This window comes from Leopardus geoffroyi, chromosome D3 (assembly GCF_018350155.1).
Source record: "Leopardus geoffroyi isolate Oge1 chromosome D3, O.geoffroyi_Oge1_pat1.0, whole genome shotgun sequence".
NCBI classification, from domain to species: Eukaryota; Metazoa; Chordata; class Mammalia; order Carnivora; family Felidae; genus Leopardus; species Leopardus geoffroyi.
Genome location: NC_059339.1, coordinates 386,088 through 411,202, shown reverse-complemented (window position 1 = coordinate 411,202; position 25,115 = coordinate 386,088). Strand labels below are relative to the sequence as shown.

Here is a 25,115-nt window from a genome sequence, read left to right as displayed (position 1 = left end):
TGATCTCACAGTTGGTGAGTTGGATCCCTGCATGGGGCTCACTGCTGTCAGCGCAGAACATGCTTGGAATTCTTCTCCCTCTCTTGCTCTCCCCCCTCCCCTGCTCACACTCTCTCTCTCAAAAATAAAAATAAAATCAATTAATTAAATTAAACCGTTGAGGAAAAGACTGTAAAGGAATCCAAGGACAAGTGCGTCTCCCATGGTCTGAGCGCTGGACATTGGGGTGTGGAATCCAGGTCTGGTCCTGCACTTTGTGGTTTTGTGGGGATTCGGATCAGGTGATATCTGACACAGAAAGCACAGGGTAGATGTGAGTAAATCTTTTTACAGTGTGCCTCATCTCTTTTTAGAAGTTGTGCTCACTAAACTGTAAGTATCCTACTCTTTTAAGATTCGAAGGATTAGGGGAGCCCCCAGTTTAGCATGGGGGGAAAAAAGCGAGGTGAGCCAAGGGCTGGGCAGAGCATTAACTCTTAACACTGCCGACAAGTAAACGAGGGCTGGTCTCTTGATGTTTCAGGAGTATTTGAATGATAAACATGTTGGAAACTGGCGACAGCTCAGATTTGGTTTGGGTTACCTAGTTGAATGGAAGCTAGAGTTCATTGTTCCCAATGATCACGCTCACACATATTAATTCATTCAACAGTTTACTCAGTAAACATACAGGTACAGAGATTTTCTTTTCAAGCACAGCAGAGAGATGTGTGCGCACCAGTCTGAGCTCCCACAGCTCCCACAGGCGCCTTTGCTCTCCAGGCGCACCAGGCAGTGGAAACACATGCCAGCAACTTACAGACTGCTTCTCACCAAAGGGACTACAGCTGACCTTGTTCATTAGCTGTCTGCCCTGTCCTTGTGTGTGAGGCACAGCTGGCCCAGATCTCAGATGTCATTGCCTGACACATTCTGCTCTGTACAAACACGTACAACAGAATAAGTATATAGGACTTGTTCATGCACTGAGAGCGGCCCTGTGGCCACCATGGTTTGGAGATAAAGCCACACAGCCATTCCTGTGGCTGCAGTGGTAGTTTAATATGCTTCCTTAACATAACCGCTAACAAATGCTAGAAGTTAATCTGCTTCCCCATCTTCTTGGGAATCTCAGCTTGATGTGGGTTTTTTGTCAATAATTGTAATGCTAGGAATCATAGCAATGCTTTAAATGAGAATCTAATTACAAATGTCACTTCATTTGTATTTCTCTCTTATCTTACCAGTGGCTGCTTCTATAGCTACACTATTTGTTGGGCACTTTTAATGATTTAGGTGTTGTAAAATATCTATGTATAATGACTTAGTTATTCAATAAAGTTGGTGTTCCCTGGTTTATGTAATCTTAGCATCTGAAAGGAATAGGCTCAATGACAAGATGTCCAGACTACCTGGATTCAGTGGGTAGTCACTGTGACCTAAGTTACAAAGAAAATAAAGTTACCAGATGGCACCACCGAGTCCACAGGTGGGGTGAGCCACGCTGGGAGGCGCCTCGTAACTTAGCCACTGGTCATGCTTGTGAGCTGGTCACAGGATGTTACACTGCCTGTGTCTATGCTGCAGACAGACATGATGAGATGAAGTTTTCTAAGATAATGAGAGTGAGTGTGGCCCGACCCTTCAGCATGACAAAGGGGTGGGCAGGGAAAAGCTGTTAGGCTTATGTGCTGCCACCTAGAGGGCACACGGCACGTTGCAGACACTGCCACAGCTGACTGTCACAGTGCTAGTCCAGTTGTGCCCAAGCCTTGAAATATTTATTTCATTTGCTAGCTAATTCCTTAAAGACAGGATCAGAGTTGTACACAAGTTTACTGGCACAGACTACGGTGTGAACGGTGCCGTTGGGGTTGTACAAAAAGGAACACCTGCGTGAAAAGCTTCTTCAAAATGCAGATCGAAATGCAGACACAAATGGGAGAGAAAATACAGGGGCGCGTGGGTGGCTCAGTCGGTTGAGCGTCCGACTTCGGCTCAGGTCATGATCTCACGGCTTGTGGGTTCGAGCCCTGTGTCGGGCTCTGTGCTGACAGCTCGGAGCCTGGAGCCTGCTTCGGATTCTGTGCCTCCCTCTCTCTCTGCCCCTCCCCACTCATGCTTTGTCTCTCTCTCAGAAATAAACACTAAAAAAATTAAAAAAAAAAGAAAAAGAAAATACAGCTGTGCAGCCTGGTGCAATATTTCCCTTCAAAAGTGGTTACCAGACTGGGTGAGAGAGGGTACAGAAAGGTGAAATGAAGTCTTAAGAGGTTTTCGACAAATGGCAGGACGGTGCTGCTATGTTGGGCCTCTTTGGTGGTGTATTTCATCCTAACTTATTACACTTCACGAGGCTGGGTAGTGTGTGACAGGCACTGGGGTGGAGCCCCTGAAGTGATTCTCTGTAGTAATGCTGACCCACTGACATGGAAGTCTTGTGTGGGGGTTACAGATCACCTAGATTATATGTAACAAAAAGCAACAGACTATGGAATGAGGACATTTTAACTGCACAGCACAGTGCTTCTAAATGACAAGCTAGGAAGTATGAAGCACCATTCCCTTCTGCCTTACTCAGAAACTATCTTTTTCCTTGTCCACACATATTGAACATAAGTGACATTTTTTTTTCTTTTTGTTGTAAATTGCTTGGCTAATCGAGAGGTAGCATAAGACTTCACAAATGTTTTGGTTTCAAGAGTTAGTGTAAGTGCAAGACCACTGGATATGTAGCAGACAACAACCTATGGAGCCACTCAGATTTGCAGCAAAACAAAAAAACACAAAGAATTTTGTTACTTGTTATAATTTCTACTGAACTGGTTAAAAACAGAGAGAAAATACTGATATTTAGTGTGGGAAATCTTGATAGATGTCAGTCTATGCCCGACGAGGCACATGTCCCAGTAACTGATTCTGTCCCAGTAACTGATTCTCAGAATTGTGTTAAATGCTCGTTTAACACCTGGCACAGAAAACAAGTGCTACACTCAAAATATTAGCCTAAGAACATTCACTAGAGGACCCATGTCCAGGTATGTGTTCTGAATTAAGGAAACCCAAACCAACCAGAGGTAGGTAAGCACCCAGAAATAGTTAACACCCCAAATTGTGAAGAGCAAGGAGAAGGAAGCGTTAACCGAAAAATGGTCTATGGCCCCAGGAGGGCAGCAGGGGGAGGGGGGGAGGGTGTGCTGCAGCCCTTCGGGCACAGACACCACTCACACCCACCACTCACACCGAGGTCCAGGCAGGGGCGTGGGGTTAAGTGTTCCAACCTCTCTCCTCCCGCCCGCTGACTGAGTACCTCCTGTGTTCAAACCTAAGCACGATCCCTGGTGAGGCCGTCCCTAGGGGACAGCCCCTGGGGGTGCAGAGCCGGGAAGGGGGGGGGGGGATGTGGAGAACGAGCAGCACATACACACGTCCGTCACATGTGCCATTCTACTGTGTGGCTGCTACACACACAAGTTGCCCTGAGCCCTGGGGAAGCAGGTTTCTGACTCAGAGGATGCAGTCTATTTAACTAGTTCTGAAGATTCACACTTCAGTGTTGTCGTTGAGATACGCTTTACTTCTAAAGACATCATAACCCACAATACATTATTTGGCTTTAAGCAGTCAATTACCATTTTAAAAGACTCTTAAATGAGGAAAGAGATCTTTTATATTTACCCACATATTCACCACTTCCACAGCTCCTCTTTTCTTCCTGTAGATCCTCATTTCCACCTAGGATTTTCTTGCTGCACCAAAACTTGCTTTAGTGTTTCCTGAAATAAGGTCTATAGATAAAGTCTCTTTCATTTTGTTTCTCTGAGAAACTTTTTTTTTGTGCTATCATTTTTGAAAGATGTTTTTGATGGGAAATAGACAAACGGCAGGTGGTGGGGGTTTTATGTAAAGTTGTCCCTCACTCCGTTGTGTTCCAGCTCGAGTAGTTTCTGACCACAAGTGTGTGCGGTCCTCTGTTCTGTGCAAGTATTCTGTCTTTCTCCAGGTGCTTTACAACTGTTCTCTTTATCATTGGGTTTTATCCGTTTGACTATGATGTCCATCAGCAGGATTTTCTTCATGATCTTGAGGTTCTTTGAACTTCTTGAATATGTGGAGTTACATTTTTCATCATATGTGTAAAAATTTCATCTGTTATTTACTCAAATACTTTCTTAGGCCTCTTCTGTGCCCTGTCCTTCTAGGACTCCATGCGAATACACGTGCCTCGCTGTAACCAACTCCCTATTGTCTTTTCTTGGAGTCTTTTTTTTTCTGTGTCCATCAGTTGGACAGTTTTTATTTTCACTCAAGTTCATTGATCTTCTATGTCTAATCTGCTCTTAATTCCATCCAAAGTTGTTTTTTTTTTGTTGTTGTTGTTTTGTTTTAATTTTCAGATATTGTTGTTTTCATCCTGAGAAGTTCCACTCAGGCTTTTAAAAATACATCTTCCAATTCATCTGTCACATTCCTGTTTTCCCATATATCTATAAAAGCTATTTGAATATCCTTATTTAATGCCAACTGCTTCCATTTTTTCTGTATCTTTCTAGTGACTGATTTTTCTCCTGGTTACAAGTCATATTCTCATGGGTTCTGTGTATGCCAGCTATGTTTTTGGATGCCAGACATTGTGGGTCCAGACTAGCTTTCGATCTAGGATTAATTACTTCACTACTAAGATAATACTCTGCTGGGAATCCTACCTGATGCCCCATGCGTTAAAAGTCCTTGCCATTTCAGGTGGTGGGAATTTTATTCCCAGCCCTACATTGATTTCTGGGAACTGTTTGGCGGACTGCTTTCCAGCACTTTTCCTGGACTCAGGAAATTTCTGGTCACACATGTGCAAATCAGTACTAAGCCAAAAGACTAAGTGGACTCCTTGTAGATTTCTGCAGCCCTCTCTCTGGGAAGCTCCCTCCTCTCCAGTACAACTCCCTGCAAACTCTAGCTACTCTGGCCTCCCCAAACGCCAATTCAGCAATTCTCTTTGATCCAGCAAGACCACATTTGTTCCTTTCCTTGATCTGCAGCCTGGGAACTGCCACCAGGCACCGGGCTGGGCTCTTATGGGCTCACCTCACTCTCTACACCTTCTGCCAGGGATCACACACTTCCGCCTGTCATAGGTCTCGAAACTGTTATTTCATATACATTTGACAGTTTCTAGCTGTTCAAGGCAGGGGATTAATCTGGCCCTTGCCGCATCACCACAGCAGAAAGCATATCTTCACACTTAAAACACAGCTACCACTTAAAATTAACTACGTTTGTAACTTATATACAACACAACTCTATAGGATTATTTCGACAGAATCATGCTTACCAGAATTCTTCAAAACTATTAGGACTTCTCCTTCATACTGAAATCTCTAATTCAAGATGCTCAGTATTTCCTTTGCATATGTCTTCTCTAGTGTACCACGAATTATCCTTTCTTGACGAAACCCCCCACTCAATTTTTACAACGATTGAGTTTCTCCTCATGTCTAGGTCCTCTGACGAGAAGCTGCCACTCCTGACTACCAGGTTCTGCACTTCTAGGATACTGATAAGACTTCCACACCAACAAGTCATTAACGTGTAACAAGCTGTGTGTTTCAGGAGAAGGCTCTTACGCTGTCTACGTAAAAGTACCTCCCTCCTTTCTGAACTCCGCTGGGTGGGACCTGCATTCTCAGTGCACTGACAGCATTTCTCCTATCAGTCTGACAGATTTCCCATATTCACGGCACTCGTGCGGTTTCTAGACTACATGAGTCCTCTGATGAGCCATGAGCTGTGACTTCCTGCTGAAGGCAGTCCCACACTCACTGCATCCATAGTATTTGTCTCCTGTGTGAATTCTCTGATGCCTCATAAGGTGTGACTTTCTAGTGAAAGACTTCCCACATTCACTACATTTATAGGGTCTTTCTCCTGTGTGAATTCTCTGATGTATAATGAGCTGTGCCTTCTCAAAGAAAGCTTTCGCACACTCGCTGCACCCATAGGTTTTCTCTCCTGTGTGATTTCTTTGATGCTTAATGAGCTGCACTTTCTGAACAAAGGCTTTCCCACATTCACTGCACTCGTAAGGTTTCTCCCCTGTATGAATTCTCTGGTGCCTTAGAAGCTGTGGCTTCCAGGCAAAAGCTTTCCTGCACTCGCTACATTCAAAGGGTTTTTCTCCAGTATGGGTTCTCTGATGATGAACGAGGCTTGACTTCTCGCTGAAGGTTTTCCCACAGTCCCTGCACTCATAGGGCTTCTCTCCTGTGTGCGTCCTCTGATGTGATATCAGGCTTGACTTCTGGGTGAAGGCTCTCCCACACTCACTGCACTCATAAGGCTTCTCTCCAGTGTGAGTTCTCTGATGCGTCAGGAGCTGTGACTTCCCAAAGAAGGTTTTTCCACATTCAACACATCCATAGGGTTTCTCCCTAAATGGGTTTTTTGATGTCTGATTAGCTCTGACTTCTTAAAGAATGCTTCTTCACAGTCACTGCACCGATAGTTCTTCTCTCCTGTATGAGTTACTTGATGCTTCACGAGCTGTGGTTTTCGGACAAAGGCTTCGCCACACTCCCTGCATTCGTAGGGTTTCTCTCCTGTGTGGATCCTCTGATGCCTAATGAGGAGTGAGTTCCTGCTGAAGGCTTTGGTACACTCATTACATGCATACGGTTTCTTCCCCGTATGAGTCCTCTGATGAGTGATGAGCTGGGACTTCCAAAAGAAGGCTTTCCCACAATCACCACATTTATAGGGTTTCTCTCCTGTATGTGTTCTCTGATGTGTAATGAGCTTCAATTTCTGGGAGAAAGCTTTCCCACAGTCACTGCAGCCATACGGTTTCTCGACAGTATGCGTCCTCTGATGTCTTTTAAGCTGTGACTTCCTGCTGAAAGCTTTTCCACATTCGCTGCATCCGTAGGGCTTCTCTCCCGTATGAGTTCTCTGATGTAAAATGAGTAATGACTTCCTACTGAAAGCCTTCTGACACTCACCACACCCATATGGTTTTTCTCCTGAATGAGTCCTTTGATGAATAGTGAGCAATGACTTCTGTGAGAAGGCTTTTCCACATTCACTGCATCCATAGGGCTTCTCTCCTGTATGAGTCCTCTGATGTATAATAAGCTGTGACTTCTTATTAAAAACTCTGCCACACTCCATGCATAAATAGACTCCAGTATGTGTAATATGGTCTGCAATGAGCCACGACTCTCTACTGCTGGCCTTTCTACATGTATTGCAATCACAGTATTTTATTCCACCACGGGTTCTATCAGGTTTGATGTAGAATAAAAATTTCTTACTGAGCTCATCAAGTTTCTTTCTTCCAAGGTTATTTTTTGAAATAAGAAACTCAAAACGATGTTTCAAATGTTTTTCACCTGTGCCACATTTATGGGGTCTCATTGCTAAATGAACAAAGTTAATGCTTGAATGAAATATTTTCCTAAAAACATCACATTCATCGCCTCTCTCCATACTTCTAAGCTCGTCTTGATTATCCTGGTGCCACATTTTGAGATTGTTATCTAGCCAGACTTCTTCTAAAAAGGAAAAAAATGAATCATACTGTGTAAATCCCCCAATGATTATGCTTATTGAACAAAACTTCTGAAATGGAGCCTAGGATTCCAGTTTAAAAAAAAAAAAAATCTCCCAAATACAATCTCTCCTTATGGGACATGAAAAATGTTCACATACACTGTTAACAAACCGGAATTTAAACATGAGAAACAGTAGGTTCCTGTACTAGTGTTACATTTAAAGAACATTCTCATTCAAGACCATCACCTGAATCACTGATATCACTAACTTCACCATCACTGAAACTATCTCTTGGGGTTATCAAAGAGTTCTCCAGAGCTCAGCATCAACACTTTTATTTAGGATTTTTGACATTTTAACTGAATGTATATAATCTACGTAATGAATCTACATGTAATCCTATCAATGAAAATTATTCCAAACCACAAGAATTCTTTTAACATTAGGACAGGCTTTTTTTCACCAAGTACAATTGTTTGTGATTTCTACAACACGACCATTTATTGGATTATTTTTAAATGAATGTTTGTTTGCTTTATGATATCATTTATTAGCAATGGTGAGGTAATATTCCCAATATACCCTGAAAGATAAAAGATCTGCCAAGACTTCAAATACAAGGCAGCTACTTCTCTTCTGCAGGATTTTTTGGAGGGAAGGGGGTTGGGGAGGTAGAGCCTAATCTAATCCTCAGACATATCAGAATGTCCGAACAAGGACCAACTAGAGCTGCTGGTATGGAGAATAAAAGGATTCAGTGTGTTGAGGTTGAGTGAGTGGACGTATTAATACTACTCACTGAGTGGCTCAGTCGATTAAACGTCCCAACTTCAGCTCAGGTCATGATCTCACAGTCTGTGGGTTCGAGCCCTGTGTCGGGCTCCGTGCTAATGGCTCGGAGCCTGGCGCCTGCTTGGGATTCTGTGTCTCCCTCTCTCTCTGCCCCTCCCCCACTCACACTGTCTCTTTCTGTCTCTCAAAAATAAACAAACATTAAAAAAAAAGAAAGAGTAGGGACACCTGGGTGGCTCAGTCGGTTAAGCGTCCGACTTCGGCTCAGACCATGATCTCGCGGTTTGTGGGTTCGAGCCCTGTGTCGGGCTCTGTGCTGACAGCTGGGAGCCTGGAGCCTGCTTCGGATTCTGTATCTCCCTCTCTCTCTGCCCCTCCCCCACTCATGCTCTGTCTCTCTCTCTCTCAAAAATAAATAAACTTAAAAAAAGAAAGGAAAAAAGAAAAGGTGATCAGGTTTTTTACCCCTTTGCTTAAAAACCCTTTGGTAAATACAAGCTTTCATCCTGACTCACGTGCCTTGCATGTCCTGGTCTCTTCCAACCTCTCTGACTTCCTCTCACAGGCTCTTCCTCACTACTGCTCAGCCACAGTGAATGCCTTCCCATCCCTTCCATCCCAAAGGCCTTTTCTGCCTTAGGGACCTTTTCATTTGCTGTTTTATTTGACACGCTTTTCCCAGCTTTCAGCAAGCCTGGCTCATTTAAGCATAAACATCATTTCAAGAGCGTACTGATACCCTGTTTATTTCCTTCCTGGTTCTCACCAAACAGGTAATCACCTTACTTCTGTGTCCCTGACGGGAATGTAAACCCTGGGGGCAGGGAAAAGGCTCGTATTTTTCACTGCTGTATCCCCACGACACAGCACACAGCAAGTGCTCAACGCACGCAAGATCAGTACTGTTCACTCAGAACTGGACTTCTTTTTTATTATTTTTTATTTTTTTTAACATTTATTTATTTTTGAGACAGAGAGAGACAGAGCATGAACGGGGGAGGGTCAGAGAGAGAGGGAGACACAGAATCCGAAACAGGCTCCAGGCTCTGAGCGGTCAGCACAGAGCCCGATGCAGGGCTTGAACTCACGGACCGGGAGATCATGACCTGAGCTGAAATCGGATGCTTAACCGACTGAGCCACCCAGGCGCCCCATAACTGGACTTCTAAAGCAGTGCCCTTCCGTGCCATTAATCTTGATCATTAACTTTGCATTTTAATACAAATGCTTCGTGTTTGATACCGAACTATTGAATAAATACAGTTTGCACTTTCTTCTATATTAAAATTCTCTGGTCCTGTGAGGCTATTTCATGGCTACTTCTCTCAATTCCTCTCATTCTTCATAACAGCAGCTGTTCTAAACTAGCAGGTGAACATAAAACCTATCTTCACAGGTGGTGGTTTCTAAGCTACATATATCCAGACCTAATAATCCATGTGAAGGGTACCCAGAGATCCATAATTTGAAATATTTCTTAAGGTGAGCAGAGACACTTGCTTAGATGAAAACCTTTGCACTAAAGAAATATTTGATAAACAAGAAAGGTCCTGCCTTACCTGGCCCCATAACAGTCAATTAATGAAACATTTAATCAGTACACACCATAAATCCTACAGACAACAGAGAAGAATACGTTATTTGCCATCTTTCTACGTGGGGAAAAAAACCTGTAAGATCTAATTGTTTAAAAATTCCAGATAACGTCTGACCAGGGCCAAGATTCCTACAATACAATACTAAGTGGGCAGAGACTTCAGAAAGGCTGGGAGTCAACAGTCTCTGGAGGTAAAAAAAAAGGGGCCACCTGAAGAGAGGGACACTGTCTACGTGAGGAAAAGATATGATAATCAATGGCCCACGTGCAGAGAAAAATGTATGAAATGCGTGGAGGAAGAAACTAGTTCTAATGCAGCTGACCCTGACTTCTGGGCCAAGAAAATACACACCAAAACTGAATAAAATGCTGCTATCCCATGAGTTCTTCAATATAAATGTAGTTAAAAGATCACATGGCACATGGGGGTCTTGAGCCCAGCAGACGATGGGTTGAACGAGGAGCTTGGAGAAGACGAACATCAAAGGCACCAAAAAGCACCACGGAGCTGACCGCACAGGGTCAGTCTGCATAGAACAGGGAAAGAGACAGAGCCCCCTGACCAGGTTCACGGTGTTAGCTTTTCATTCTGTATCCTTAGACTCACTGTCTGCTCTCTCTGGGTTTAAAACAGAAATCTGACCAATTAGAGGGACAAGTTAGAGGGACTGACTCAGTGTTCCTTTAACAGGAAAAATTTATGAATTCATGAGGAGTTATGAGTAAAGAAGCCTAGCCCTGCAGGCTAGAAGTGCGGGAGAGAAGGGAAAGGAGACCGAGGAGCTGGGAAGAAGAGCCCGGCCCAAAAGCAAGGCCCTAAGTGCTAGCCCCCAACTTATGCTGCTGTATAGGAAAGGGGGTACGTGCCGCTATCAGCTCTGTGCAAAAAGGACACATCCTGATGTGGAGACCGGGACAGAGAGCACATGAAAACCCAGAAGGAACTCAGGGCACCAGTCCTGAGCCAACTCTAAAGATTTAGGAATTTCAACCAGTTTTATAAATAACATTTCAAACTAACTTTTCAAAACATTATAACCTGACATCAAAAACCTTATTAAACCTTCACTGTCTGTCACACACCTGATTACCTCTCACCTGAAAAGTTCTGACTTAGAACTTCATCTATTAGCCATGGCTCTTCCTGCTCCAGCTTGAAAATCCCATGAGGCTTGATAATTTGATAACCTGTTAATTAGAAAAACAGACAACTTGGACCCAACTGCTTGGGCTGACGGACTCTTAAACATGAAGAATATTTACCACGAAGGCTAGAAAATAAACCAAGTGAACCAAAATCTTGTGATTGCGTATCAAGTGATCCTTGAAATCTGTAACTCAAATCCAACATTAGTAAACATCTTCCAGATGCCACAGTTACTAGACTCACGCTGTTTCCACAAGAACACTCTTACCCAAGAACACTAGGTTGCTATAGTTCTCCAGCATCACGTCTCTGTACAAGTTCTTCTGCGTAGGATTAAGTAGCCGCCACTCCTCCCACGTGAAGTCCACAGCCACATCCTCAAATGAGATCTAGAAAAGCGGATTTGCTGTTAAACCTGAATGGGCTCCATGCAGAATACATGCTTTCTTCTCCACGGTGCCAGGCAGCCGCAGGGACCCCTAGCTCCTGGTCCTGGTGCATGTGTGTCACACTTCCCTCCTGAGTGTGGGCTGCACTCACGGGCTCACCTCCGCTGAACATAATAATGATGCGATGTCACTGCTGAGATCAGGTCACAAAAGAAGGTCACTTCCATCTGGAGAACCCTCCTTGCTCTCAGGGGGAATCCAGCTGCCATGCCTTGAGGCAGGCCTGTGGAGAAGCCCATGTGGCCAGGCACTGAGGCCTGCCCACTCCCACGTGAATGAGCTTGGAAGGGGAGTACCTCCCTGTTGCACCCTGAAAGGACCTCAGCCCTTCCTAACCTCTTGAGCACAGGCTTGTAGGAGACCCCGACTGGGAACCAAATGTGAGCGCAGCTGGCAAATTTCTAACCCAGAGAAACTGAGATAAACATTGATGTTATTAGCCACGGAGGTTGTGGTAACTTGTTACACGGCAATCGAGAACTAACATAACATCCTAACCATGCACTATACTTTGAGAGACAAAATGTTAAAATATTTATCATTATGAATTTACTTGTCTATCCATCCATCGATCCATTACAAAAGAATTTGGAACAGGTTGTATTTAAAGTCACTGTGCTTCTCAAAGAAGGTACCACTGGGTATTTCGGAACAATTCTTAGCTGAGGCCCACGCAGTGTAAGACCCTCAGCATGCCTGGCTTCTACGTGCAAAATGACAGTAATGTTTTTTGGTTACTGTCAAAACCAAAACCGAACCTACATATTTATTATTATCATTATTTTAACATTTATTTATTTTGAGAGAGAGAGACAGAGCATGAGCAGGGCAGGGGCAGAGAGAGAGGGAGACTCAGAATCCGAAGCAGGCTCCAGGCTCCGAGCTGTCAGCACAGAGCCTGACGTGGGTGTTGAACCCACCAACCGTGAGATCGTGACCTGAGCTGAAGTCAGACGTTTAATCCACCGAGCCAGCTAGGTGTCCCCCCGCCCCCCGCATTATCTACATATTTAAAACACTCTTCTCCCTCCAGGTGGTTTTGCACCCAAGTAGTAACAATTAACTGGCTCCTTCACATATCTTCTTGAACACATGTTTTGAGCATTAAAGCTCCCCAAACTGGAAAAAGTGTTAGAAATATAAATATGAGTAGAATAAAAACCATGTTCTTAAATACTTTTTGGTCTTTTCAGGCCAGGAAATAAGGTGTTACAAAAGTCATGAAACAAGTAGATACAGGGTTTTGGGACAAAAGGCAAAGGAACTACAATAACAAAAACGAAATGATGTGGAAGAACAACAATGTTGCAGGATTCACGTTATCTGAGTTTAAGACTTCCCATAATGCCCCAGTGATGAAGACAATGGTAGTATGAGACAAAAGTTGAATGAACCAGAACAGACAGCCTAAAAATAGACCCCCCTAAACATGCTTGGTTCATTTTTTACAAAATGAATGCCATGAAGAAAGGAGTTTTTTCAACAAATGATGCTAGAACCCATAAGCAAAAGAATAAACCTCAACACATACCTCATACCATATAAAAATGAATTCAAAATGGATCACAGGCCTAAATGGGGGGAAAAAATCATAAAGCTCTAGGAAAAAACCCGTGTGATCTTCGTTTTGGCAATGAGATTAAAATAAGAATGGGGGGGGCGGGGAGGGACACCTGGGTGGCTCAGTCGGTTAACTGTCCAACTTTGGCTCATATCATGATCTCACAGTCCATGAGTTTGAGTCCTACGTAAGGCTCTGTGCTGACAGTTCAGAGCCTGGAGCCTGCTTCAGATTCTGTGTCTCCCTCTCTCTCTGCCCTTCCCTTGCTCGTGCTCTCTCTGTCATTCAAAAATAAATAAACATTAAAAAAAAATTTTTTGGGGCGCCTGGGTGGCGCAGTCGGTTAAGCGTCCGACTTCAGCCAGGTCACGATCTCGCGGTCCGTGAGTTCGAGCCCCGCGTCGGGCTCTGGGCTGATGGCTCAGAGCCTGGAGCCTGTTTCCGATTCTGTGTCTCCCTCTCTCTCTGTCCCTCCCCCGTTCATGCTCTGTCTCTCTCTGTCCCAAAAATAAATAAACGTTGAAAAAAAAAAAATTAAAAAAAAAAAAAAATTTTTTTTTTTTCAGTTTATTTTGAGAGAGAAAGAGCATGTGAGCCGGGTAGGGACAGAGAGAGAATCCCAAGCAGACGCTGCACTGTCAGAGCAGAGCCCAATGTGGAGCTCAATCTCACGAAGCACGAGATCATGACCTGAGCCAAAACCAAGAGCTGGACACTTAACTTACTGAACCACCCAGGCGCTCCTTGGCAATGAGATTTTAGGCACAACACTGAATGCATGGTCAACTTAAGAAAAAAATCAACGAAATGGACTTTTTCAAAATTGAAATTTTTTCCTATATGAAAGACGCTGTTAAGAAAAGACAAGGCACAGACTATGACAAAATATTTGAAAACCACTTATCTGACAGAGCGCGTGTATTCAGAATAAATAATTCGTGAAACTCAACAATAAGAAAATACAATTAAAAAATGGGTGTCTCTTGAAACAAGGGAAATAAAAGCAAAAACGAACTACTGGGACCTCATCAAGATAAAAAACCTTCTGCACAGCAAAGGAAACCATCAACAAAGGTAAAAGGCAACCAGCAGAATAGGAGAAGATATTTGCAAATGACATATCTAATAAATGGTTAGTATCCAAAATATATAAAGAACTGATACAACGCCAACACCCCTCAAAATGTAATCCAATTAAAAATGGGCAATAGATATAAACAGACATTTTCCCAAAGACATGTGGATGGCCAACACAGGAAAAGATGCTCAACATCACTCATCGCCAGGGAAATGCAATCAGGGAATGGCTAAAATTAACAACACAAGAAACAACAGGTGTTGGCAAGGGTGCAGAGAAAAGGGAACCCTCTTACACTGCTGGTGGGAATGCCAACTGGTACAGACCCTGTGGAAAATAGTATGGAGGTTCCTTGAGAAGTTAAAAATAGAGCTACCCTACAATCCAATAATTGCACTACTGGGTATCTACCCAAAAAATACAAAAACACGAATTCAAAGGGATACACGCACCCCGTTTATAGCAGCATTATCTACACTAGCCAAGATGTGGAAGCAGCCCAAGTGTCCATCAGCAGATGAAAAGATACAGAAGACGTGGTATACGTACAATGGAATATTATTCAGCCATGCAAAAGAATGAAATCTTTCCATTTGCAACAATGTGGACAAAGCTAAGTAAGTCAAGTCAGAGAAAGATAAATACCGTCTGATTTCACTCATATGTGGATTTTAAGAAACGAAACAAACGAGCAAAGCAAAGAGAAAGAGAGAGAGAGATAGACAGAAAGGCAAACCAAGAAACACTGTTAACTGTAGAGAACACAGTGATGGTCACCAGAGGGGAGGCAGGAGGGGGGGCAAGGGGGAAACAGGTGATGGGGATTAAGAGCACATTCATGATGAGTGCCAGGTGACATATGGGACAGCTGAATCGCTGTATCGTACACCTGAAACTAATCTAACACTCTGTTAACTATACTGAAATTAAAATGAGAAACTTAAAAAAAAAAAACTCTTATTTAAAAAAAAGTCAGCTAACCAAAAAATAGACAAAAGATCTTAACAAGCACTTAACCGAAGAAGATGTACAGATAAAAAACATATGAAAACATGTTCAACATCATTTGTCAATAGGGAAATACAAATTAAAACTATAATGGGACACTACATACCTATTAGAATTGCTAAAAACAAAACAAAAACAAAACAAAAACAAAACACCCCACACAAAAAGTGACAAATGCCAGTGAGGAGGCAGGGCAACAGCTCTCCTGCCGTGAAGTTGGGAACGCCAAAAGGGCAGTGACTCTGGAAGATGTTTTGGAGTTGAACAGAGACTTACTACTCCCAGGTACGTGCCCAAGGACACTCAAAACTTCTGCTCACCTCAAGATTTACGTTCAAATCTGTATGCACATGAACACAATTGCTAAAATCTGGAAGGAACCAAGCAGCCCTTCAGAAGTGAAAGGGTAAGCAAACTGGCAGGTTCGTACAAGGGGGTGCGACCCAGTGACCGCACTCAGCAGGAAAAGGAGCCAACTACTGATTCAAACAAGGGCGATGAATCTCAAAGAGACAAGTGAAAAAAGGCAGTATCAAAAGGTTATACGCTAATGAGTCCATTCTATGACATTCTGGAAAAGGCAAAACTGCAGTGACAGAGAACAGATGAGTTGCTGCTGGGGTTAGGGACGCATGGAGGTGAGACGGGGAATTTCTGTGGAGGCTGGAGCTGTTCTAAATGCCGACTAGGATGCTGGTCATGTTAATTTATACACGTCCTGATCACGAGGAGCCCTCCCAAGGGCCGAGACATCTGGATACGCTCCCGGTGAGCTTGTCGTTACCCGTGTGGATGCTCAGGAGCAAGGCCCCCACGCTCACCAACAGACGTGCCCCGTCAACCCAACGTGGAGACCAAACCTGCCTCCACCACAAAGCCCTCGAGTATGTGACTGATTGCCACCAGGACCCAGAAGACGCTGGCCCGTGGAGACTCAGATTCCGTCCTCAGTGGGGCCTGTGCACGTGCCGCCCGTGCCATCAGAAGAGGCTGGAACGGCCTGGACGTCACGTCTGGCCTTCCACACGCTGGCCATGGCTAGAAACTGCCCAGACACAAGTTCCTGTGCCGAGGGCCACGACATTGACAGGTAGCTCTCATCGGGCCCTCTGCCCCGGCCAGAGGGTCTCACTGGACTCTGACTGCAGCTGACACCCTCTTCAAGTTTGGTTTAGCGTCCCCATGGGTTCCACTGACTTGGACCACACCATCCAGGCACTACAAGACCACATTTGTTCCTTTCTGCGGTTCCCTGGATTCACTGCATCTGAGGACGGCCCCAGATGAGCCATGCAGTTGTCTCAGTGGACACGTAAGGACAGACTTATGTGACCGACGGGAGGGGTCAAGATAGCCCCAGCCCAGATTACACAGCTCAGACGGGCATCCTGGGGCCTCAGTGCAGCAAGTCCCCAAAAGACACTTCTCTTTGCTGCCATGTGAAGACCAGGCTGTCCTCACAGACACACCCATCTTCCGCAGTTACTGAGACCTCAGGCTCCATGGGGGACACAGCAAAAGGCTTCCATCCCCTATGACCTCTTCCTGAAGATTTGACGAATGTGAGATTATATAAAACTGTTTCAAAATCTTTTGAAAATTCTGGAGGTTTTGCTAGCCGATTCTTAAACACGATGCATCTTTCCGGTTGAGTTAGATAAAAATATCTGTACCTCTCACATACACCCTTTCCAGACAAAGCGTCTGGACGAAAACAGATGAGCTTTTAAAAAGTTGTGGGAGTGCCTGGGTGGCTCAGACTTCAGCTTAGGACAGGATCTCATGATCATGGGATCAAGCCCCAGCACTGGGCTCTGCATTGAGTGTGGAGCCTGCTTGGGATTTGCTCTCCCTTTCTCTCTCTCTCTCTCTCTGCTCTCTGCCACTCTCCCCTGCTTGTGCACGCTCTCTCTCTAGAATAAAAATTAAAAATAATTTAAAATAAATAAAGTTTTGATTACTAAATGGGGTACACTGATACAACAGAAAAACAAAAACAAAATCAACCTAGCACCTGGGGAAGCATGGGGGTAGAGAAGTACATGAAAGACGTTTGTTCTCTGGACTTGCTCCTAAAAGCTTCCCCCTCCTCCTGGAAAAAACAAAAAGCAAAAGACACACCTCCCAGTGCTGCCTCTCCAAGCTCGTGCGAATTCTCTGGATTTAGACTGACTGCTGAGCCAACACAGATGCCTTCCCGACAGGGCTGACTGGAGACAGCAGACGGCAGCCTCAGTTCCTGTACTTTCCAGGAAGAGCATCCCCAGAAGTTGCCCACATCTAACAAAGAGTGGACTAATAAACTGGGGTCGTGGACACAGCGATTTGGAAGTAAATGCCCCAAGCACTTCCTCTAAAGCCAAGGACTAAACTACATTATTCAGACTTGACTAGAAACCCAGGGCAGAAGGGCCCACAGTGGAAAGCCACACTGGGGGCCGGCCCTGCTTGAGGTACCCTCCGTAAATCCTTTGTTTCCAGAAAAACCACACGTGTCCTCTAGGGTTGCACCTCTGACCTGTGTACCCCAACCTTCGTGACACTCTCCATTCCTTGAGTCAAGAAAGTAAAAAGAGCTAAAGGCAGATACACCCACGCCCAGCTTTTGCCAACAGAAGCAAAGATATTTCTATCCAAAATGTCCCAAAATTCCAACTGAGAGAATATGGGGACCATCTGAAAGTTTTGTAGTGGTCAATTCTGCCGGATGATTTAGGTTTCTTTCCTAAAACTGGAACACAGGTGAGATGGGTATCGGGGCCCACTGATTCAGTCCTGAAACAAACTCTGTTCTGAGCTTTCCTTCAAATTTGTGCCCTTAGCTCACACTGAGGAACTCTGTAATTTCTTAGCACTGCGAAATATGTTTATTATAGGGCTGCTATTTAGGACTGTGTCCACTCTCTCATCCCCATCAATAGCTGTCCAAATATTTTGGGCTCCGCATCGTCAGCAAGGCTTGCTTCTGCTGAGTAACTAGTCTGCTTGTCGTCAGAGGAGACCACGTAACTATTCCCGCTTCCCTTCCTGTCTCCACTTCTGGGAACATCCGAGGACAGCGGGCAGCTCGCCTTCTTGCACATCCATGCTTCAACTCTAAGACTTTTGTCCCCTTCGTTCTTCTCTGACATCTTCTTTCCCAAGTTTGTATTTTCTGATTATGACTCAAATGTATTTAGAGCTTTCCTGCAAACCTCTCATGTCTGCATATAAAAACTGCCAGATAATAAACAAGTAACTCACCTGTGACTTGATCATTTTCAGCTGCTTGGAAAATCTGCTCTGTTCTGATGCTCTGGAGAGAGGCCTCTGGTCAAATGTCTGTACGCTGAGAATGCACCCCTAGTCCTGAGGCCTCTTCTTTTTTATCTCACATGAGTTATCTTGTTCCTCAGAGCCATGCCCTGGAGATGCAGTGGAATTTCATTTTAGATGATGTCATTGATTCGGGACCCTATCTCGGATCTCTCTTCCCGACAACGCCCATCGGGTTTAGTGGGTAAGAAACAGGGCGGAAGTCTCGGCTGGGCCAGACTGCATCTGGGCCGGGTCTGCGCCACACAGCACACTTGCAGCCCTGGCCCGCACCCGAGAACGCCACGTGAAAGCCACGTGTCTCACTGGTTCGGCCAAACATCCCCAGAGGAGCGTCACCCCACCAAATGCTCTGCAGAGGTCAACAAAGTTCAGGAACATAACCTTGGCTCGCTCACTCTGCAGCAGTATTTCCTGGGGACACAGGTGCTACAGAGTAAAATGCAACTTATCTCTAGGCAGGATGGTAAAGGGAAAATGCCTGTTAGACCAAGACGGTGAAGCAGCCTGGGGTGCTGGCTTTCTACTCCAAAACCAGCCCTGCACTGAAAACAAAGCCTAGATCAGAGAAACTAACAGAAACAGTAAGAAGAGAGGCCCTGGGGGAAGACTAAGGCTCCCGTGTGGGTCTGAGGCGGGGCGGGGGGGAGCCACATCCACGACAGCGAGGAGAGGCGTGAGGAACCTTCCCCGTGGTGCCTCTCGGTGCGCGCCAGGACAAAACCGCCTGCCCTTCCCCTCGGAAGCCAGCAGGGACAGCCCGGGCCACACTTCCAAGATCAAAATCCCGGCAGAGTGAAGGGGCCGCAGAGATGACAAGGGCTGCCCTTCGTCACCTCCCACAGCCCTCCGTACAAGGACGCTGTCCACACCTGCTGCTCAGGGTCTCCGACCCTTGACGGCAGGAGATGCTTGAGGGGGTGGTGGGACAGCACCGTGTGTTCTGCAGGGTCCACGTTGTCGGCCCTGGCGCCCCTCCCCTCTCCTCCCCTTCAAAGGTGCAGCCTCCGCCCTCCCCTAGTGCAAATTACCCAGAGTGCAGGAGAGCAGCTAACACTCTAGAGGAATATGCATGAGCTCAGAGGCCAGTAAAGGCAAATACAAACTAAAACTAAGAAAAAAAAAATTAATTCTCCCTCACGCAAAAAAAGGGAAAAAGACTCCCCTGACTCCCCTTCGCAAAGTATTTACTTTTGAAAACCCACAACCGTACATTCTCTGTTCCCTTGAGATACGTATAAATCTCTTCTAAAGCTAAGTAAGCTTCGTCCAGCTTCCCACCTCAAAACATCTTTCTTAAGAACCTAGGAGCTATCTCTTTGAAATCATCGGGAAGATACACCCCTATTTCCCAATCTCAGGAAGGGCAGGGGCCTGGCCAAGTGCCTGACTTTGGCAGCTGATGTCCCGCTGCAGTCCTGTCACCAACACAGAGGTGTATCTTCCCTTTGGATAAAGGTGATTGGCTAACACAAACAGCCACCCCAAGTGCCAGGTAAGTAGCATGAACCACGTGCGACACGTTATCGTTTATCTTGAGACCGCGTGGACATGGGTTCTTCCGGCCTGGCTGGAGAAAAGAGGGAGATTTCTTTCTGCCTTTGCAATCTCTGTAGCCGGTTGTCTGTGAAGCTCCCTGCATTCCAGTTTAACTGCTTTTCTTTTTCTTCTGCTTTTGTGAGATTTGGGGGTTGGCAGATTTGGGTTTGAATTATTTCCCCAACAGACCAAATAACCAGATAACTGAGTACAACCACTATTGTAAAAGCTTTTTAAGAGATCACAAACCACCTAACAGATATCTCAGGCAGAATTATTGGAACAAATGAACCAAGATTTCAGCTAAGTATAATAAACAAAAAATACATCTTGATGTGTACACATACTTACACTTTGAATTCCTTCACTGCTCATGGACCAGGTCACTTACATTCAACCAGATACAAGATCAGAGCCGGGGACTCCACAGCGTGAGGTCACAAAGAGATGTCATTTCCTTCCTAAGAATACACCTAAAAGGAAATGTTCAAAAATCACAGTACCCAGTAAACTTGGGGACAAGAGGGACAAATCGCACCTTTCGCAGCAGCCCTGCCAAGAGAGGTCTGTCTGGCACTTGTGGTCTCTACCTGTGGTCTAGGGTGTTTGCTGAGCACCTAAGCTCCCGGTGCTCCCAGCTTGGTCTCCACAGGCTGACAGGCTACCTAAGAAGACTGGACACGGTGGACTGGTCAGTGGGCACTTTTCCAGCAAATAAACGGAACAAAGAGATAATATAGTACCTGTGGAAGGTTTAGGGCAAGAGCTCTTTATTTAAAGGCACTGTTCTATTAAAGAAGAGGTGAGGGTGTCTTCAACGTCCCAACGGACATAGAGACAAATCTGCTGCAAACGAAGATAGGAAGTTATGCTTGGATGTTAGCGAACTGCCAGGTTTTGCCCCAGGGCAACTAACAAGAGTGGGGCCAGACCAGCCCCCCTCCCCGAGGCAGTTACTACCCACCCCAAGTTGGGCCAAGGGCTGGAAACAGACGAGACAAAGCTGCTCTCATCACCAGATGCTGCTTGGTCAGCAAAGCCCATGCCCTGTGCAGACAGTGAGCAGGCAGGAGAAAAGAAACATAGCCTTGACCTGACCCTGTACATCACCTTCTGACATCATCTCCTGAGGGCCTTGAAAGTCTCCCACTTTATGATGAAGAGAACGGAGGGACGACTTGGGCCAGTAATGGAGACAGGTTCCCACATCAACAATATAAGGAGGATCTTGCGGGGCAGTCAAGAAAGAGTCGAAAGACAGGCTGGATTTTGAATATTGACCCAAAACAGTGGTAGAGGGCAGAGCAAGGGCATCCAGAGCAGGAAAAATTCCTAAAAGTGGGAAGGGAGAAGAATGACAGGGGTTTTGCCCACTTGTGGTGTACATACATAAAAGTCAGATCCCCCCAGGGAAACTGGACTCTGTTTAGTCCAGTGTGAAGAGTGTAGGGCTGGAGGGCGAGTCTCTGAGCAAAGGTTCTAGGAGAGCAGAGAGCAACATTCAAAGGTGAAATGCCTCTTTCCAAGATGCCCAGGGAGCTCTCCTGGACACAGGGGTCTCAACAGTCTGGGAAGCCCTGAGTGAAAAAAGAGAGTTGTTGCCATCCGAACCTGAGGTCCCTGAGATCAAAGGCCCACCTGCCCCAGGAGCCTCTGTTTAGCTTGGACCCCTTTGGGGTTGATGCACGATCTTCTCTCACCTCTGGAAAAGGGAATGTGCCGACTATGCTAACATCCCAAACTGCCACTCTCGTTTCCTCCTTCAGGATCCCGACATACTCCTGCACCCCGCCCTCACACGCACATGTACATTCAGCGCTCTCATGTACACACACACTCACACACATATGCACAGCCTTGTTTACGGGCCAGGAGAGCAGCAGTTTGCTGAATGCCGCTCACAACCAGGCCCTGTTCTGAACACACGGGAGAGACGACTTAAGGTCCCAAGACAGACAGGGTCCCTGTCCTCTAAGAAATGCATTCTAAGATGGAAAACAATAAAGTAACGTCAGACTAAAAGAGTGCTCACGGGAAATTTTAAATGTGACAGAGGAAGGGGTGGGTGGAGGGTGCTCCTTCCCATGGCCAGAAAAGGCATCCTGGAAATGACTTTTAGCTGAGTCCTGAACAGAGGATGGAACCCACTGTGGACGCCTGTGGGAAGAGCATGCCCATCAGGGAGCACCACACTCAAACGGCTGGAGCTAGAGAGAGCTGAAGGCGGTTCGGGGATAGAGGAGGGCAATGAGGCTGAACCAGCTGAGAACGTTTAAGTGAGGAAATATTTCAGTAAAAGGAGCCGTCACTGACCAACAAAGTGATGTGCTGGGTGAGAAAGACCAAAGAACAAAAGAGAATACGGTCGTTTAACAGAAGTCACTCTGTGAGAGTCTTGCCTGAGCCAACGCATGGTCAGCACTCATTGAGACTACCCACACCCACAAACACAACCACACAGGCCAATAATCACCAAAGATGGCCTCAATCACACACGAGGTCCAACAGACCTTGAATGACTGAACCCCCAGCCACCCCACCCCACGGACCAACCTTTAGCATTCACAAGGCTCCCAGTTCCCCACCCACCCACCTGAGAGTTCTCCAGCCCCCATTTCACTGAACACAACAGGGACCTCACAAATTTCAGACCGCACAACCACTGAGCCCCATAAGCCCCACTCCCACTTATCCCACTAGCCCATCATCCCACTAGGACCCTCATTATTGATTCCACAGGCCGCCCCTCCAGGACCTTCAATTACCCATATGGTAGGTCTCCAGTGACTGCTCTACAAAGCCCCCAATCACCAACCCCCAAGTGACAAAACCAACGCACAGAAGTGCATCAATCAATGAAATCCAAAGTCTCTCCACAGCCCCGCCCCCAATCAGATACCCTTAGGACCCTTTATTCCTGATCATTCCAGGCTCTCCCTCGCTCAGCCCCAAGCACCCCGCATGGTCATTCCTATAGGTCCCTTGACTGATTATGACGGCACAGCCCCTCATCACTGATTCCCACAGGCTTCTAAACACTAACACCGAGAAACCGTCACTGGCTCCCCTACGCTCCCATCCAGTAATCTCAGCAGAGTCTGTTCATTGACTAGGAATGGAGTCAGTGCAATCCTCAACACTGAGTCCCAAAGGACCCCTACAGAATTCCAAGCCCTCCCTCCTTCAGTTGCCCATCCACTCACCTTGACAGTGCCCCAATCACCGGTTCTCACAGAACTGAACCCAGGGGATGCCCAATCCGTAATCATACGGGGACCCAATCACTCACTTCCATGACACCCCACTTTCTAATCTACCCCACGCTCACCCACCATTCACTAGCACCCCTACAGATCCTCACAATCGTCACCTGAACGGGCCGCCAGCTCCGCCCTGCCCTAACACGCTACCTCCAATGATTCCAGTTACTACCCGCACTGTCTGCTCGCTCACAACCCCCACAGGCCACCCACCAACTCGTATCCAGACCTTGTCACTGACACGCAGTGCCCCAGTCCCTGATGCCTCAACCACAAAATCTCCCAAACACAGGCCCAGACCACTCAGCGGCACAGGCCACCCCGGTCCTCCCCCTCCATCGAAACAGCTACCGCTGAACTGCCAAATAGAATGTAAAGAAATATCTTATTCCACAGTTCCTGCAGGAGGCGGGGGCATGCTACAATAGGGAGAACGCTGTGGCCGGAAGAGTTGCCAGCATCTACGCAGGGCAAAGACCTACGTGGTTCCTTCCACGGAAAGGGACATACAAGGTCAGAAGAACCAGGAGCGTGGAAGGAAAGGGCAGGATGATCAGAGAGTAGATCAGAGGAGGACAGTTCTCGGGAAGGAGGGGGCGCAAAGCAGCTCAAGCAGGGAGTGAATCAAAGTTCAGGGCCTGGGGCGGGGGTGGGGAGGTGGGGGAGAAGGAGGCTTAAGTCCCACGTCTCAGTAACAATCATCTTCTCCTGACCGTTCAGTGGGGACGACAGTCCGGCTAATCGCTGATGGGGCAAAGGATGGGAGTTGGGAGGATTGCTCTCCGGCCGCGTCATCGGCCAACAAGGGGGCATGTGTTACGCAGAACACATGCTTCCTGGAACAGGAGACGGGGGGGGGGGGGGGGGGGGGGGGGGGGGAGACGTCTTAACCTTCCTGCTTCCCGGGAGCCCAGGGCTCAGTACAACCCAGCACTGTCACAAACCAACAGGCCTTCCAGTCGAAGAAATCCTCGGGCCGCCAATTCTGAGCTCCCCCAAACAGACCTCCACGAAGATCTTATGGTTCATCCACACTGGGCCCACTTGCCGACCCGGAGGCATCTAAATCACTGACGAGCAGAGTCCTAATTACCCCGGAAAACCACCCTTCGGCTGCATCCCCGACGGCACACACTCGCCGTCCAGCGTCTCCACACTGGGGCAGCTTCAGGGACTTCCTCTCTCCCGATCCCTGCCCCTCATGCCCAGAACTGCCAAGCCCACGAGTCTCGGCCTCCCGCCCAAAGCCGCTCCCACTATGACTCGCGCCAAAGGGCCCCATCACCCACTTAATTCCCTCCGCCGGCTCCACAACCACTCGTCCGCCGCGAACCCCGGCTCACTGATTTATCACAGACACTCCAATCCCTTGGCCCGCGAGCGCCCCACGAATTGGCCGGCTCCACCATCTCCCTCACAGCCTCCTCGTCACCCACCACCACAGGCGGCTCCGCCAGACCCCCAAATCTCCCTCCTGACACCCACAGTCGCCGCCCGCCACACCCGACCCATCCCTACGCGCCCCCAGGCCCCCAAAGCTGCCCCAGAACCGCACCGCACCGCCCCCACGCCACGCCCCACCCGGACCGGAACCGGCGCCTGCGCTGCGTGGCCGGCCCCCACAACCTCCCCCCCCCCCCGCCCCCGCCCCGGGTCCTCGTCGCACCCGGCTCCGGAGCCAGTTCGTGCGCGCGTCAGGGTTCACCGCGGGGCCCCCGCGGACATCAAGGCCCCCCCCCCCGGTCCCCGCAGCCTCGCCGCGTCGCCCCTACCCCCCACCTCAAGCTTCGGGCCGCTGCGCCGGGACTCACGCGGCCCACCTCGGAAGTGTGCGCGCAGAACTAC

General features: G+C 47.0%; 1 protein-coding gene and 1 long non-coding RNA gene across 2 annotated transcripts; both read right to left on the bottom strand.

The window, feature by feature from the left end:
* Positions 1-3,535: 3,535 nt before the first annotated feature.
* On the bottom strand, positions 3,536-20,966 carry LOC123588461 (zinc finger protein 605-like). Its single transcript, XM_045459485.1, is given in 7 exon segments — positions 3,536-6,402; positions 6,405-7,523; positions 11,012-11,101; positions 11,329-11,449; positions 18,400-18,560; positions 20,364-20,483; positions 20,601-20,966. Coding segments are annotated over 5 exon segments (2,019 nt in total). The 5' UTR covers positions 18,415-18,560; positions 20,364-20,483; positions 20,601-20,966; the 3' UTR covers positions 3,536-5,728.
* Positions 4,364-24,915, bottom strand: LOC123588463. Its single transcript, XR_006707856.1, has 3 exons — positions 21,208-24,915; positions 20,379-20,380; positions 4,364-4,466 (listed from the first exon to the last, which is right to left on the bottom strand). It is a non-coding gene; the product is annotated as an uncharacterized LOC123588463 (long non-coding RNA).
* Between the last annotated feature and the right edge of the window lie 200 nt (positions 24,916-25,115).